Source organism: Rousettus aegyptiacus, unplaced genomic scaffold, assembly GCF_014176215.1.
Source record: "Rousettus aegyptiacus isolate mRouAeg1 unplaced genomic scaffold, mRouAeg1.p scaffold_m13_p_1, whole genome shotgun sequence".
Classification (NCBI taxonomy): Eukaryota; Metazoa; Chordata; class Mammalia; order Chiroptera; family Pteropodidae; genus Rousettus; species Rousettus aegyptiacus.
Genome location: NW_023416284.1, coordinates 150395447 through 150410905, shown reverse-complemented (window position 1 = coordinate 150410905; position 15459 = coordinate 150395447). Strand labels below are relative to the sequence as shown.

The window sequence follows — 15459 nt, the reverse complement described above, 5'->3', positions numbered from 1 at the left end:
CCTGGGAAAAAGAGCAAGTTAGTCTTCTCAAAGTCAGAATTTAATACCTTGTCAGCCAGACACACGTGAAACCCAAAGACAATGGTCACTTTTAAGAGCTTCTCTCTGCTTCAGATCATTATCCCTCTTCTACAGAGGGATAGCAGTACAGGGTTGACTATTTATGCTGAAATGCTTTGAAAATAAAATTAAGGAAAACTTTAGAGTTACTATTCATGTATTCCTTTTTTTTTTATCCCTTATATCCAGTCAGACACCAATTCTTCAATGTATTCTCTGAAACGATGCTCATGTTTCTTAAAAATGATGCTTGTGCTTCTTTCTCTCTTCTCTTCCTCATTCATTCTGATTCCATGTAGTCTCTGCACTTATTTGCTAGACATCTGGATGAGAGAAACAGCCTCTCAAATGGCCCATTCTCAGGCTAATTCCTCCCTTATGCAGTTTGCCTCCTCCCTCCAACTGCTAATAGATGTTCTCTAAATATCACTTTTCTCCCATTGCTTTTTTACTCAAAAATCTTCAGTGAGCTTCTACTTTCTATCACATCACCCCTTCATTATTACATCAAAACTTATTAAAGGCATAGGCAGTGTCTTTTTCATCTTTGTATTTTCGAATGTGCCCGACGCAAAATAGATGGTGAATATATATTCAATTACTATGCAACGGAAATTTGGTTCTTAATTTTTAAGACTTATCTCCAAACACTTCTTAAAGCTGTTTTTCTACTTCAATCCAAGTCCTTATTAATTTCACTCTCCTTCGTACTCTTGAGATATTATTATAACAAAGAATAGAATTTTTAGCTTGCTCTTTGTCATGATTTAATTACTGTTGCAAACTTTTTCTACTCAATTAGTTTACTAACTACATACTACTGAGCAAATGGTAGCAACACTCCAAGTCCACAGATAATTATTTATTGCTTGCTGAAAACAATTCTACAGTCTGTCTTTACCAAATTACATCATGATGGTTATTTGGGGCTTACAAATTCTTTTATAAGGTACCCAGAGCTTACAGAATAACCAGATCCTTGATACAAATAATGTGAGGCTGGTCGTAAGACTATATAGGAGAAGCCTGTAAATGGAAGTTTCCCACTGTAGGCCATGAGTTTTACAACATGCCTTTCAGCTAAGAAATATGAAAAACAAAAAAGAGCTAGATATGGGTTGTATCAACTTGTATTAATTTATATGTAATAATTCTTCACTTCTGAATTTGTCTTTGCCTCCAGATAATCCCTGAACACTCATTCACTCTGTTTATAAGCAAAGTACTTGATTAAAGACTGCTTCTAAATGTGTAGAAGCTCAAGCAGTCTACAAGTTACAATTTCTTTACATTTATATGCATGGATTTGATATGTAAATATTCTCGAATTATGCTGTTTTGACCAACAAGCTTTACTCTTTAATTTGATATCCAAGAGAACTTTGTCCCGCACTTTTCGGCAACTGTCCCAACCCCCAGAGCAACCAAACTTTTAAAAATATTCCCATACTTTATTTCTTTTATTTCTTCTAATCCTTTTTAAATAAAGAGGGAAAACATTTACAATCACCATTCAGTTACATAGAATTGGAAAACTGCTATGTAACAGAAATCATCACACTAATGCACAGAAATGGAAAGTCAAGCAACTTTGGTCTCGGCTAAGTTGAATTAAGTCTTGACCTTGTAAACATTTCCATAGGAGGTAGAATATACACATTTGACTTTTTGTCAAATAAGGGATAGTAAACAATGAGTCGGAGATCCTAATAAATTAAAGGCATTTTAAAGGCATTAAATAAATTTTTCTCTTTTTTAGAAACCAAAGATGAAACAGCACACAGATATCAATAAATTAGGAAGTGAAATATTAAATCTTCATAGTTGAAATGTTTGCGTCTTCGAAGTTCCACTGGTTCCATTTGATAATTTTTGAAACTATGATTAATAATGAGAGCACATTTTAAACAATTTGTGTGCAAGGCAAATTCTGAAAACATCTCCATTCACTATAAAGTTGTCCACGGTTTTGTCCCCGTGACTTGAAAAGCAAAGTTCTGCCACTGCATATTCCTTTTTCTTTACTCTGATGGCAGTCCAAGTAATATTTGAGCAGTAGAGATTTTTAAAGTTTTGGCCCTTACCCAACATTGTTGGTTTAAGTGCCTCCGGCTGCCGTTCCCATGAACACAGTGTTGATGGGTGGTAAAGAGGACACCATTTCTCTCCCGTTCGCTCCATGAGAATCCAGGGTTTCTTGAGCTGGATACTGACTGGAAGTCCCATACATACACTGCGATGAGGAGGAAGGAATTGGGGTCTGCAAGCCAGATGCTGTAAGGGGAAATATAATCAGCAGTTGAAAATCGACTGACGTTTTCTTTCCTCTGCAAGTGCCACTCACTTAAAGCCTCTGTTTATTTTTGTATTTAGCACACATACTTGTATTAAATTTGAATGTGTATGGTTTCTCAAAGCCATCCTCTTCTTCCAATTTTCTCCTTGCTATTCTTTTAGACTTTATTTCTCCTATACAGTTCATGATAAAAACTCAATGTCAAACAAATTCACATAACTCGACCACCTAAGAGATACCTAAAACACTTCCTCTTTCCATCTACATCTCCACAACTATAGTTCAAACCACCATCTTCTCTTACCTGGACCAATACAACAACCTCCTAACTACTCCTGTGGCCTCATCTTTGCCTCACCTTCTCACCCTGCAGACAGAGCCAGAATAACCTTACCCAGGTTCTTTGCTCCAGTTCATAATACCCTGTGTGAAGTGATCTCTGCTTTCTGATTTATTCTGTTCTATTCTCTTCTTAATTCACCATGTTCAAAACACACTGGCCGCCTTACTGTACATTGAACTTCCCAATCTCGATCCCATTTCAGAGACTCCACACTTGCTGTTTCTTCTTCCTAGAACTCCACCATCTGATCTTCACATCATTGCCTCATCACTCGGCTTTCAACACCAATGTTTTGACCTCTGGTTTCCTTTTCTAACTACGTTACCTAAAAACATCTCCTCCATTACTATCTGTCATTTTACCCTATTTAATCAACTTCAGAGTACTTGAACTTATCTTTGTAATGCATGTGTTTATTATTTATTGCCTTATCTCCCTCTACTAAGATGTAAACCTCTTACAATCAGAAACTATGGCCTGATCACCACCATATATCCTAACATCTGGAAAGAAGTCAGTTGCATAGTAGGTTCTCAAAAATTTTGACTAATTGGCTCACCAATACTCCATTTCTTATGTTTATGGTTGCTGTCTTCTCATTGCTATTTTTCTCATTGTTCTGTTATCTTCTCTGTCACTAAAAAAACAGGCTTTATAACTCAGGAAAAATAAGATAGGTCCTAAATCTTACCCAATTACTCTGCTCCTTCTTTTCACCCTGAAGCTCTGTGTGTAATTTACTTGTAAGCCAGGTCTGACAGCTAAAGCTTAGAATCCACCGACACCCAAGCTATGTCCCATCAAAGCTTCTACTATCTCTACAAGTAAACAGAACTAATAGTAACAATAGCAACCCGGTACATTTTAGTCTCACGATGAGGAAACTTCCTGAAGTGGAATTTTCTGCTTCATTAGAGTAACCTAGAAGCAATGGCCACCTGCAGATAGCATGAGATCAGCTACTAGACTACTCAGGGAGATCTGTGATGGTCGCAGGAAGGAAAAATGTGTTTCCCCTTGAATTATTGGAAAAGCATATTGAGTGAGGAGAAATGAAATTTATCTCATTTTTCCTTATGCTCCGGTTAGGTGTCAATGCCCTTTATTTATGCTAGTTTTAAACCAATTCCATTGGAAGATTTCAACCATTTCATATAAACGTTAACACCTTGCCTTGATATTTATATAGATGTATACTTCCCCTGTGATACCTTATCAGTAATTTTAGAAACTAAACATATATGTTTTGCCCCTTTTTTAACTTGCTAATTTCTCAAGTTCCTACTATGTGCCAGACACTTTACTGGGTGTTGGTGATGCATCTAGTACAAACTGTAGGATTTTCTTAGAGAAGCAACCTTAATGGAAGATGCTAGGGGACTTCATGACAAACACAATGTTTTATTCATTTTTACTTAAACTGTATGTTATAGAACAATAAAAATAACAACACTTTTGACAGAGGTGTCTAATCACATTTTACCTACAACTGAGAAATTGATAGTAACCTCCAGCACAACTCACTATTTTTTTTTTAACTTGGAGTGGTTTTAGAGTGCTGATAGAGATGATGGGGGCCCAAAGATACCTCTTGGCACTGCCCCTGGGTCCAATCGTGAATAAGAGAGAGCGAAAAAAAGACATCATTACTGCTCTCATAAAACTTATACTTTTTTAGACTGCCTTTGACAGTTTATATTAATTTTCGCATACATAATAGATGTCAGCTAGTCTTTTTGGAAAAAATAACAGATCTAGCAGTAGGTTTTACAGTGACAGATATACTGAGAAATGGTAAAAAAAAAAAGAAAGAAAGAAAAGAAACCTGTAACTTACAGATATAAGAATAAAATGTCAGATCCAAAGTTATAAATTAACTATAAGAACATGAATGCCCAGTTCACTTTAATGTTCACCTTCCAAATACTGTACACCTGAGGTTAACAACTTTTAAAAATGCTTTCGAGAACGACTAAAATAATTTACCTACTACTGGAGTTCGACACGCAACTGAAAGTGATGTGTCTGCATAAAACGAGCTGGTCTGCTTTCTACTACTGTCATCTAAAATGTTAAGTGGATCGTGGATGTCACTGTAGGGAGGCAGTGAGCGAACACTGCTGATGACAGAAACGTGTTGATTCACCATTGATCCAAGTCTATGAGACTCTGGGTAGTTTATATTGCTTCCATAGTATCCTATAACAGAAAATGTTGAGAACAGGCTGTTAACTTATTACAAAGAATCTTCCAGGAAGGAAGAAAGGGAGAAGATGATAGGAGGGAGCCTTTAACATCCCATAATGTAAGTATTACATTCACATCTACATTTCCTATAAAATTGGATATGTACTTATATATAGATATGGTTCACTATGCTGTTCACTTTTTTAAATACATAGGAGTTATCCAATTATTCATTTTGAGATTAAAAACTACATCCCTCTCAAATTTTTTTTTAATCTAAATTAAGATCTATGAATTTAAATAAAGCACTATTAGCCTCTCACAAAGATTACACTACTTGTCAACTACCAATTTCACTTAAAAATCTATGTTTCTGAGAGAAGTCATGGCCCTCATAGAGCCTAATTTGGTAGCTGAAGAAGTCCACAGATCTTTTCAAATCCCTAACTTAAAGTGTTGTATTGCCCTAATAGGGGCACAGTTTTGGTTCTAATCTTTAAGATCTGTTGCTAGATCTTTAGGTAAAAAGATTATTCACTAAAAAATATTTTCAAAAGATAGAACATTCTTTTTTTTGGCTAATAAGGTTGTTTTCAAACATATGGCTTGACATATTTTTTTTGTCGTGTGTGACATTTAGGCCAACTTTAATAAAGCCACAAGAATTAGGGATGTATTTGTATGTGGCAGAAATTATTTCTAAATGTCTAAGATTCAATGATCTTTAGAGGCTTTACATGGGATGACATGCTACTCATCAGAGGTAGAATTCAATGTCAGATTTGTCTTATTGCCAACTCAAAAGCCAGGAAAAATTCTTTGAAAATTTTAGTACCATTAGGTGAATTAGGAGGCAATGTTGTTCCTTGACAACTGGAAGCCCCTGCATTGCTCAGGAAATTGAAGCTTCCTGTATTTAGAAACTGCACACTGTGTGAATCTTGGCTGTGTGGAGACAGTCCATAGCTGGAAGGTGGCCGAGAATTATATGGAGACCCAGCGCAGCTGCCACTAAACAAGTCTCTAGAAAGCTGCTGTTCACTCCAGGCCATGCATCGACCATGCTCAGGGCGATGAGGATAGAGTCCTGACGGAGGATGAGGCTGTGCCCTAAATACAGTCTGGTAGTTAGAGTTGGTCCCATAAAAGTCATGATTGGCTTGAGGGAGAGTAGGATAAACGGGCTCTGGGTACGTTGAGCAGTGTGATGGTGCTGACAGTACGGGGCCCACGCTTGGGGGTCTCCCTGCCATTGGGCCTTGGTTAATGACGCTTCCTCGGTTCGCCATGGCTGGAGAAATGGGTGGTGTCATCAGATGGCCAGAGCTCTGGGAAAGTTCTATGTGGCCTGGAAAAAAATTATCAGAGTATTACCTAGTGGTATGTTAAAATAGATGGGCTCACATCTTTAATAATTATTCATAAGATATGTTAATATACATTTTTTTACAACTTGGTTCATTCCCACTCTCCCAAAATATCAGAACTGGGAAAATCTAGGTTTTAAAACACCATCATGAAGACCCATGGACATGGACTATAGGCTAGTGGTTACCACAGGGTCAGGGGTGGGAGGAGGGAGAGGTAGATGCGTAAAGGGGGTCAAAATGTGGTGAGAGAAAAAAAATCTAACTATATAGTGTAACTATATATATGCTTTATTGTTAAAGTTTATAGGTGAAATTTATTGGGTTTTGCTAACCAATGTCACTATAAAAAAATAAATAAATAATCAAAAATTTTTTAAAGGATCACTTTATGGTACATGTATAGTTCGCAACAGGGGAGACTTTGGGAGCTAGTGACTATGGAAGAAAGCCTGGGACGGCTTCATGCTTCCATGGGTATGAAGACTGTTAGAGCACAGGCTTGGGAAGGGCAAGGGTGTCTGCTGACCTATTTCTCCATAATTAAAAAAAAAATTAGTGGAATGTTAAATGGTTTAATTTTTAGGAGAAAAGAAAAAAGCAATAATATCAAGATGACCAGAGCTTCAAAGCAGCCAATTCAAAATATTATGCAAACACCACTGATGATCAATGAGTTATGGATGCCACCAACTCTCTGGGCCTCTAATTTCTCACTGGTGGAATTAAGCTCCTGAACTAGAAAGCTTAAAAACTCTTCTAGGTTTAAAACTCTTTGTGTCCAGAGAATTAATGTATGTAAAAGAATTTCAAAAAAGACATAAGGCAATAAGCAGACTTGTGAAATTATCCAGCAGCTAGTTCAAGCCACTCAACATTCAGATTGACACAAAGTGGACCATAGACTAAAGAGGAAAATTATTATATTGGTAATCCTAAAATGGCCAAATCCACTTTTTAATGAAGGAGAAATAAAGTCTCCTCAAAAGCAAAAAAACAAATAAAAAAATTATTTTTTGACTCTCAAAATATCTTAAGGATTTTATATACACCAAATCTAATTTTTCTGCCAATAAATGAAGATAGCTAATTATTTGTACATCTGGCATAACTAAGAGAGTATGTGAAAGTGTGACACCTGTATCACAGGTGAATAAAAAATGCTGAAAATGACAAAAAAATAAAATAAACCTTTATTACAAGTCAGTTAGATAAGTCTTTTTATTCTTGGAATGCCAGGAGGTTATCAGTTTTAAGAAAACAAAAGAGGAGGAGGCTCTTACGTGATTTATTTAAGCCTGAGTGGTTTTCTAAGTTGTTTCTCAACATACCTGTGGGTGGCATGCTGTCTGCATTCCCAGCAGGGAACGAGGGCAGAGCAGAGCTTAAGCCTCCAGGCTGACTGGATGACAGAGGAATATAGGTTGTTTCCACATGACTTTCATTCTTCACAGTGTCGCTAGAAACAGTGCTTGTTTTATTACGATTTGCCAGAAAGCATGAACTCGGAGAAGCAGTGAAGGCAGCTTTGCTTGCATCTGGAAAGATTTTTTTTTAATGGGAAAGTTAAGATCACCCCCAAATTCCTAGTGTATGAGCCCAAGAAAATAAACCAAAAATCTTTTAGGATTGTGTCAGAAACTGGAAACTGGAGAAATGGTTTCAGTGGGAAACAAGGCTGGCAGATCTTTGGTCCTAGCTGGTTTGGGTTAACTAACTGTATATGTGTGGATGTCGGTGCATTCTGAATATCACTAAATAATCCACTGTAGAGTGAACAACCTGTAAAATACAAGTCATAACATTTCATTCTCTAAGCTCCTTACAGAACTTACTTTTACCTTATTTGTAACATGGTATATTACATAGTATAGTACATGCACTGTCTTGAATTAGTTTTGTTTTGTTTTGTTTTGTATTATAGTCAACTTTCCAATTTTACCTAGATTCTCAGAAGTTAAGAACATTGATTTTGTATCCTTCAGAGTTTCCAGTAAAATACTTTGACTGCTCTTTGGAAAAGAGTAGTCTCCAGGAAAAAAAAAAAAAAATAGTGCTCCGATAGTGTTAGTATATTGTGTTAGCAGTGACAAGTTTGGGGAGAAACTCTGAGACTGTTATAAACCCACTTAACACATGTGCTTAGAAATTTTTTAACTTATGTTTAAAAAAATATGAAAAACAAGATATATATTTTAAATTACCTGAATTCTTCATATACTTGTCCAATAAGTTCTGTAACTCCTGCTCTTTGTCATTATTAAACTGTGTCTCCATGGCCAGGAGAATGTATTCATCAAGAAGCATTCGGATCAAATGGAAAGAACCTTGTGTATGGATGGTGAATAGGGAGAGGGCATTGCGAGATGAAATAAGGTTAAAGAAAAAGAAGGAAAGAGAAAGAGGGAGAAGCCAGGTTATCTTTGTGACCATCTCGCAACACTTTACAAGGAGCAACTGAAATAAACAAACACTTGTTGGACTTTAAATGACCTGCTAAGACCAACATGCTTAACTTGGGTCTCTAATCTTTCTGTGTACTGCCTGCCCAGCTCACTGTGTGTACTGTCCTGCCAGCTCTTTGGCCACTAATTACATCAAAGGAAAATACGGATGAAAGTGAGACGTGCTTTATGCTTTAAGAGGGCACACATTGGAGTGTGATAAGCCTTAACCTGGGGGAGAATAAGCTCTACTCTGCTCTATTTCTGTTTACTTTCTACTAAATAATTAGACGATGGCCAAAATCGTCTGAAGAAAGTATTGAGTAAGAGGATGTCTTTACAGCCTGAAACAAAATACTCTTGGATTTGAAAAAAAGCAAAAGAATAATTTTCATGTTCAAGCTGTCCTGGAAAACCTCAAACTTCTTTTAACTATCCAATAGATTTTCTAGCAAAAGTCTTTATTCATAATAAAGTCAGGCTTCAATGTCGTATATTTGTAAAAACCTTAAATACAAACAAGATTTTTAAATTAGACACAATACATTTTGTTCATCCCTCAATACAAATTGACTGATTTTATTTAATTCCATTGAAAATTCAATAAAAACTATTTAGTTAATTATAAACTATTTTATAATGTAAAGATCTCTCAAAATGCAACTACTATAAGGAAAAGTACTGTCCATGAGATAACATTATAACAAATAAGAATCCAGAAATTTTAGGGAAAAAAAGATAATCAACTTCTGAAAAAGCTGACAACTCAATTTGTTTCACGAGTCATATAGATCAGGAAAGATGGTTCAAAAACATGAGAGCATGTCTTCTTAACTGTTCTTTGATCCCTGGAGTGCAATTATGTGTGTTCCAAAAAAAGATGCAAAAATTTGCCATATTGCAATAAGTAGTGCCTTTGGAAAATTATGTATTATTTTTTATTTATTTACTTTTTAAATAAATAACATCTATCCATGCACTAATGGAATGTAATGATAATAGCTATTATTCATTAAGTGTTTATCGAGTTTTAGGTAATGTGTTTTTACATACATCATCTCACTCAAATACCTACACAACCCAATGAAAGAAATATTCTCCCTGTTCTATGATGAGCAGCCTAGCTTGGGTAAGGGCTAACCCAAAGAGAAGTGATCTTAGGATTGGACTCTGCATGTGGTACAACTTCCTATCTCAGGCTTATAATTAATTACCAGTCTCCACTGGGTCAATATTCAGGTATGATTTAAGAAATGACAGTGCCAGATATTTAAAAATTAATGGAAGATGCAACTGAGGAACAAATTATGTAATTTATTTAAGAAGAGTTTTATAAAGCATATAGGATACCAAAACTGGATGCATTGTTCAATGTGAGATTATGCATTACTCGAGCGCCAAAAAAGCTCCACTTCAGCAGAAAGTCTTGAGCCCTCTTCTTTAATGATCTTCCATTTTGTTTGCTGGTCTAGAAGTAAAGGAATAAAATGAACTATAAAACCTGCCATCTGACTACAACATGCATCCTACAGAAGATCAAGAGGTAGATAAACTGACAAATGGACAGATGGCATGCCATGCCTTTTGTTTCATCAAATAAAATGATCTGTCCAGGGATTTTAATTTTAGTCTGTCTTTGCTGTCATTTTAAAAGTGAATAGGTCTTTATTCTATATGGTCTTGTTATCTAATAGAATTGGACAATAAAATAAAATAATTATAAAATTCATACCTCTTAATTTTCATTTTATATAACAGAAGGTGAAATGTGAAGAAAGGGTTATATATTTCTGCGAATGATTAACTGTGACTTCTCTAGTCCTGAATGTTAATCTGTTTTCTTTCCAGGAGAAAAACCTCCCCTCACTACAACTAGTTTCCTTGATACGGAATAGTTAACACCAACTAGTGATGGATATATTTGTTCTTATTGTCTTATTTCATGATGAATGACTTAAAGGATAATTGAAAGAGTTGAAGAAACCACATAGAAAACACAAAATGCTGAGCTCCTGGAATTCAAAAATGTAAATACTTAAAACCGTATTTTCTGTCAGCATTTATGGAAACTTGCTTTTTAAAAAAGTGCCAGAATATTTTCATTTTCTAAGTTTATCTTTCACTATTGATGTTACTCACCTATAACTCTATTGACTGATAGGGAATGCATATGATAGTCTCCCACCCTTACCAAAGAAGGATACATTCCGGGACCCCAGTGGCTGCCTAAAATTGCAGATATTACATTTTTCTACATACATCTATGATAAAATTTAATTTTTAAATTAGACATTAACAACAAAAACTAATAATTAAATAGAACAATTATAACAGTATACTCTAATAAGAGTTATATAAACATGTACTCTCTCTTTTTCAAATATCTTATTGTACTTTACTCACCTTTTCACTTAAAGGAAGCACTTTACGTCTTCTCTGGCATGTCCAAATTGCCAGCATCACTATTCTAGAACTTTTGGGGGCCATTATTAAGTAAAATAAGTATCACTTGAACACAAGCACTGTGATACTACAACAGTCGATCTGATAACCCAGAGAAATAAGTGACTAACAGGCAGGGAGCGTGTACAGTGTGGATACATTAGATGAGAATGATCCACATTCTGGGCAGGACAAAGCAAGACAGTGAGAGATTTCATCATGCTACTCAGAACAGTGCACAATTTAAAACTTATGAATTATTTATTTCCGGAATTTTCCATTTAATATTTTTAGACCACAGTTGGCCTCAAGTAACTGAAACCATGGAAAACAAAACTATGGATAAAGGGGCTTACTGTAGCGTCTAGTCATCCTTCATTAAGAAAGGATAAATAGAATTAAATTCAGGTCCAATGTACTCAAATCTGGCACATTCCTAATTTTGATATTTAAGCCTCCTTATTTGTAGGCTTCAAAAGCTTTACAAAGCATTTTTACACACAGCCTGTCGCCCCACTTTCAGCGGTAAGAAATACAGTCAGTTTAGCATTTATTATTAACAAAAAAAGTAATGACTTTCAATAAAAAGTACCTTAATAACTCTCTGCTCTACTACAGTATCCAACCATTCAATAAAAGCCTCCACGGTGGCATTCTTCTTAAGAAGATCTTTCAGCTCTTGGAACACTGTGATAGAGTCATCTACCGTGTAAAAAAGAAAACAACAACAAAAACAACAAAATATTGCACTCTACTTTGAACCCAAGAGAAAAAATAAATCTAGAAATCATTAATAATGTTATATCATTAAAAAGGAGACAGGTACATTAAACGTGTTAGAAAAATTAATTCTGTATTCTGAGAATAGTAACAAAAATATCCTTAGTACTTTACTCTTCAAAATTTTAAGCATAAATGTATGTATCTTGGTATATATTGAAACGGGTTTATAGAGTATATAACTATGTATATACCAGGGAAGAGTACGTTGTCGTTACAGTTGATTATTCATTTTGAGTCCGAAGCTTTCACTAAGTGTGACAGTTTAGTTGAAAGCTAAAGAATGAACTAAGTTAAGCTTATTGATTTGCTGCTTTATGAAATATTCTTTATCTTTAGCAAAAATTAAATTCTGCACTGTAGAATTGAGCCACTTACACAAATGACCTTTTATTATGTAACATTTAAAGAGGCAGTTTAGGATTATACTTTTATTAAAGAGCTCAAGGTTTACTAAATCTCGAAGGGTTATATAATTTTATGCTAAGAGAGGAAAAGCAGGGCTAAGTTTGGACAGTCCCAAGAGAGTTATCGGTTGTTGGTGTTGTAGCCTATGCGAGGCTGCATTTTTTCTTTGTTTTCAGAGAGAGAAGAAGGGAGAAACAGTGAGTTGTTATCCCTTGGAAATAGAGCCTGGTTGTCTAGTCACACATATTGGCTTGGTATAAACTCTGTCAGATGGTCCAAACCTGATCAGGGAGTCTCTCCTTTGAAAAAAAGTGTTGTGTGGAGATACTATTTTGACATGCATTACATACCATATGATGTCAAGAATGTTTAACACATGGGGATGTGTACGCATATAATGTAAAAATGAAAGAAAACTCACAAAACTCGACTATTTTTATTATTACCAAGATATTTCTATTTTGGTAATATCTAGGCAATGAGATTATGGATGTCTTTTATTTTTCTCTTAATATTTTCTGTATTTTCCAGGTTTTCTATAATGAGTAAGTACAACTATTTTTAAAGAGAACACTTTTTTTATTAAAATTGTTTCTGTGAAGTAGGTTTCTCAAACAGATATGATTTTGTAGTTCAAAGGGAGACATCTGGCAATGTCTTAGAGACATTTTTGATTGTCACAACTTGGGGAGGGGAAGCTGCTGTTGTCCTTTAGTGTGTAGAGGCCAGGGATGCTGCTAACCATCCCACAATAGGTAGAACACCTCCCCTCCCCACCTGCAACAAAGAGTTATCCAGCCCAAGATATCAATAGTACCGAGGTTAGGAAACTCTACTCTGAACAAAGAGAAGACTTACGTTCGGTGTAGATATCAGATTCAGTATCTGTGCTGCCTGAAATGGTGAGAAGGGCCTGAGATCCAATACTATTCAAGTCAACTTTTTCAATATCGGATACCATAGAATTTACAACATGCTGGTCAAAGAGAGCTGGTCTGGCAATCTGTATAAAAAAAAGTAAAAAAAAAAAAAAATCACTGAACTATATTGTTGATAATCTATCTAAAAAAGAATTTTAGCTTCTAGAAAAATAGTTTCTTCTGGGGAAAGTATCATAAATAGCTTTTTTTCTTATATGAAAGCTAAAATAGCAATAACTGAGATTCATAATCATTCTTGTTAAAGGTTTGAAAATTATTTCGAACTTAGAAAATAATTTATTTAATTCATGGTTATAAAATAAGGATTTTATAAATTACATTTCTTATGTAGAACTATTCCAAGCTAGTTTCTCAAAACTGAGAGAGCTAGAAACTGTCATAAACCAGATAATCATTTGAGGGGAAGGAAAGTATACTTTATGTATCTACAAACACATATTTCTAACTTAAGAATTACTTTTTTCTTCCCAATTTAAGAGAACCAATTAGAAGGTAGTTTTAAAATGTGTTGATTTTGTGGGTTTCATAATATCCAATATTACATGGGCTCATTCCTTATAAACTTAATTTTATAATTGGATTCATGTGGCAAATAAGAGTTTTACATTTTACATTGCATTCAGAAATTTATTTTTACTTTTATTTTGAAATAATTTTAAATTTATAAAAAAGGTGCAAAATTAGTGTAGAGTTCAGGGGATGTAGAACCTGTGGATATGAAGGGCCGACTGCATTTACATATACTTTCTATCCAGCTTCTCCTAATGTTATTATCTTACATAACCATTATATATTATCTGAATTAGGAAATTAGCCTTGGTATGATACTGTTAAGTAAACTATAAAAATAATTTTAATTTCATCATTTTTCCGCTAATGTCCTTCCTCTGCTCTAGCATTTACTCTAGGATCTCACGTTGCAAGTAATTGTTGTCTACTTCAGTCTCTCAAAGTTCATTATTCTTTGCTATAAGATTATTTTTTTGAGTTGGTGACTCAAATATCCTCATCTTACTAACATACCTGAGCAAGATGTAAGAAAGATGTTTGTCGTTTCAGAGAAGATACAAATCTTCGCACAATGGGTATTTTCTTGTCAGTCAGAGCTTCCGGCAAGTTTTCCAAGGACGAAACAACCCACTGTTCCCAATTTTTAGCAAAATTTCTTATGTCTGCTAGTAAGCTACAAAAAACAAAAACAAAAAACCACTATGTGTTAAATGCCAAGTTGTTCAAAGCTAATTAAATAAATGTAGTGTAATGGAGGTATACAATTTTTCTATGATTCTAACAACATGATTTTTGAAGTCAGCCTTAGTCTATTTATCATCTTGGTCAAAATATTCTCCTCAAGCTCCAGTGTCCTCATCTGTTAAATAGGAATAAGAATAGTATCCATGTCACAAGATTATTCTGAGGATTATATGAAATAATTCATGGAAAGTGCTTAGGTTAAAGCCTATTGTGCAGAAGGCTCAATAAATACTTTATTATCAATAGTAACTCATGATTCAATCACTTTCTATAAAATATTTCTAAGTAAATGTAAGTGTGCACTTGATTTTACATATCTTGGCTTCTTGAGAGCCCATCACATTGGGACCATAACATCACTTCAGATATTTAATATTAGTTTCTAATAATATATTCTTATAATCCAAATATAACTGTGGTGCAAATGATTAAAAATGTACTAATTAGAGGACCCTTTTTCACAAATTTTGGTTGTGTTTATACATGAGAACACATAAAAATTTAAAAATCGGTCAGCAATATTCCTATTATAGCACAACAAAACAGATTTAAATGTATTTGGGGTGGAGCATATGTTGAGGACAGACACATGATACAGGAAAAAGAGTAGGCAGTTTGGAGTTAAACAGACCTTGAATACAATAGAGGTTCTCCTTCTTACTAATCAGCAGACTCCAATTTAACAAATAAATAAATAGATAACAATAAACAAATAAATTAACTTCTTTATGCTCATAGATTCCTCATTTGCAAATTTGGGATCATAATAGCACCTTTGGAATAGTCTGATGAGTTGTGTTTTAAAAACTCCAATTGTTCAATGATAAGGAATTGGTTACATATAGTGTTTTTCAGATGCTAGAACTCTATGCAACCATTTAAAAGGAAAATATTGATCTATATTTGTTGATAAGGAAAGTATATTGCCATTGTATGT

General features: G+C 34.6%; 1 protein-coding gene across 1 annotated transcript in view; it reads right to left on the bottom strand.

Annotated features, from left to right (window-relative positions):
- Positions 1 to 1510: 1510 nt before the first annotated feature.
- Positions 1511 to 15459, bottom strand: part of RFX6 (regulatory factor X6) — a 50933-nt gene continuing 36984 nt past the window's right edge. Inside the window, exons 11-19 of the mRNA XM_036221203.1 lie at positions 14292 to 14451; positions 13186 to 13330; positions 11732 to 11841; positions 10048 to 10165; positions 8458 to 8580; positions 7585 to 7791; positions 5722 to 6234; positions 4686 to 4898; positions 1511 to 2334 (exon numbers count right to left, since the gene is read on the bottom strand). Of these exons, the coding sequence (XP_036077096.1) occupies positions 2159 to 2334; positions 4686 to 4898; positions 5722 to 6234; positions 7585 to 7791; positions 8458 to 8580; positions 10048 to 10165; positions 11732 to 11841; positions 13186 to 13330; positions 14292 to 14451 (1765 nt within the window). The 3' untranslated portion in view covers positions 1511 to 2158. The remainder of the gene's footprint in view (positions 2335 to 4685; positions 4899 to 5721; positions 6235 to 7584; positions 7792 to 8457; positions 8581 to 10047; positions 10166 to 11731; positions 11842 to 13185; positions 13331 to 14291; positions 14452 to 15459) is intronic.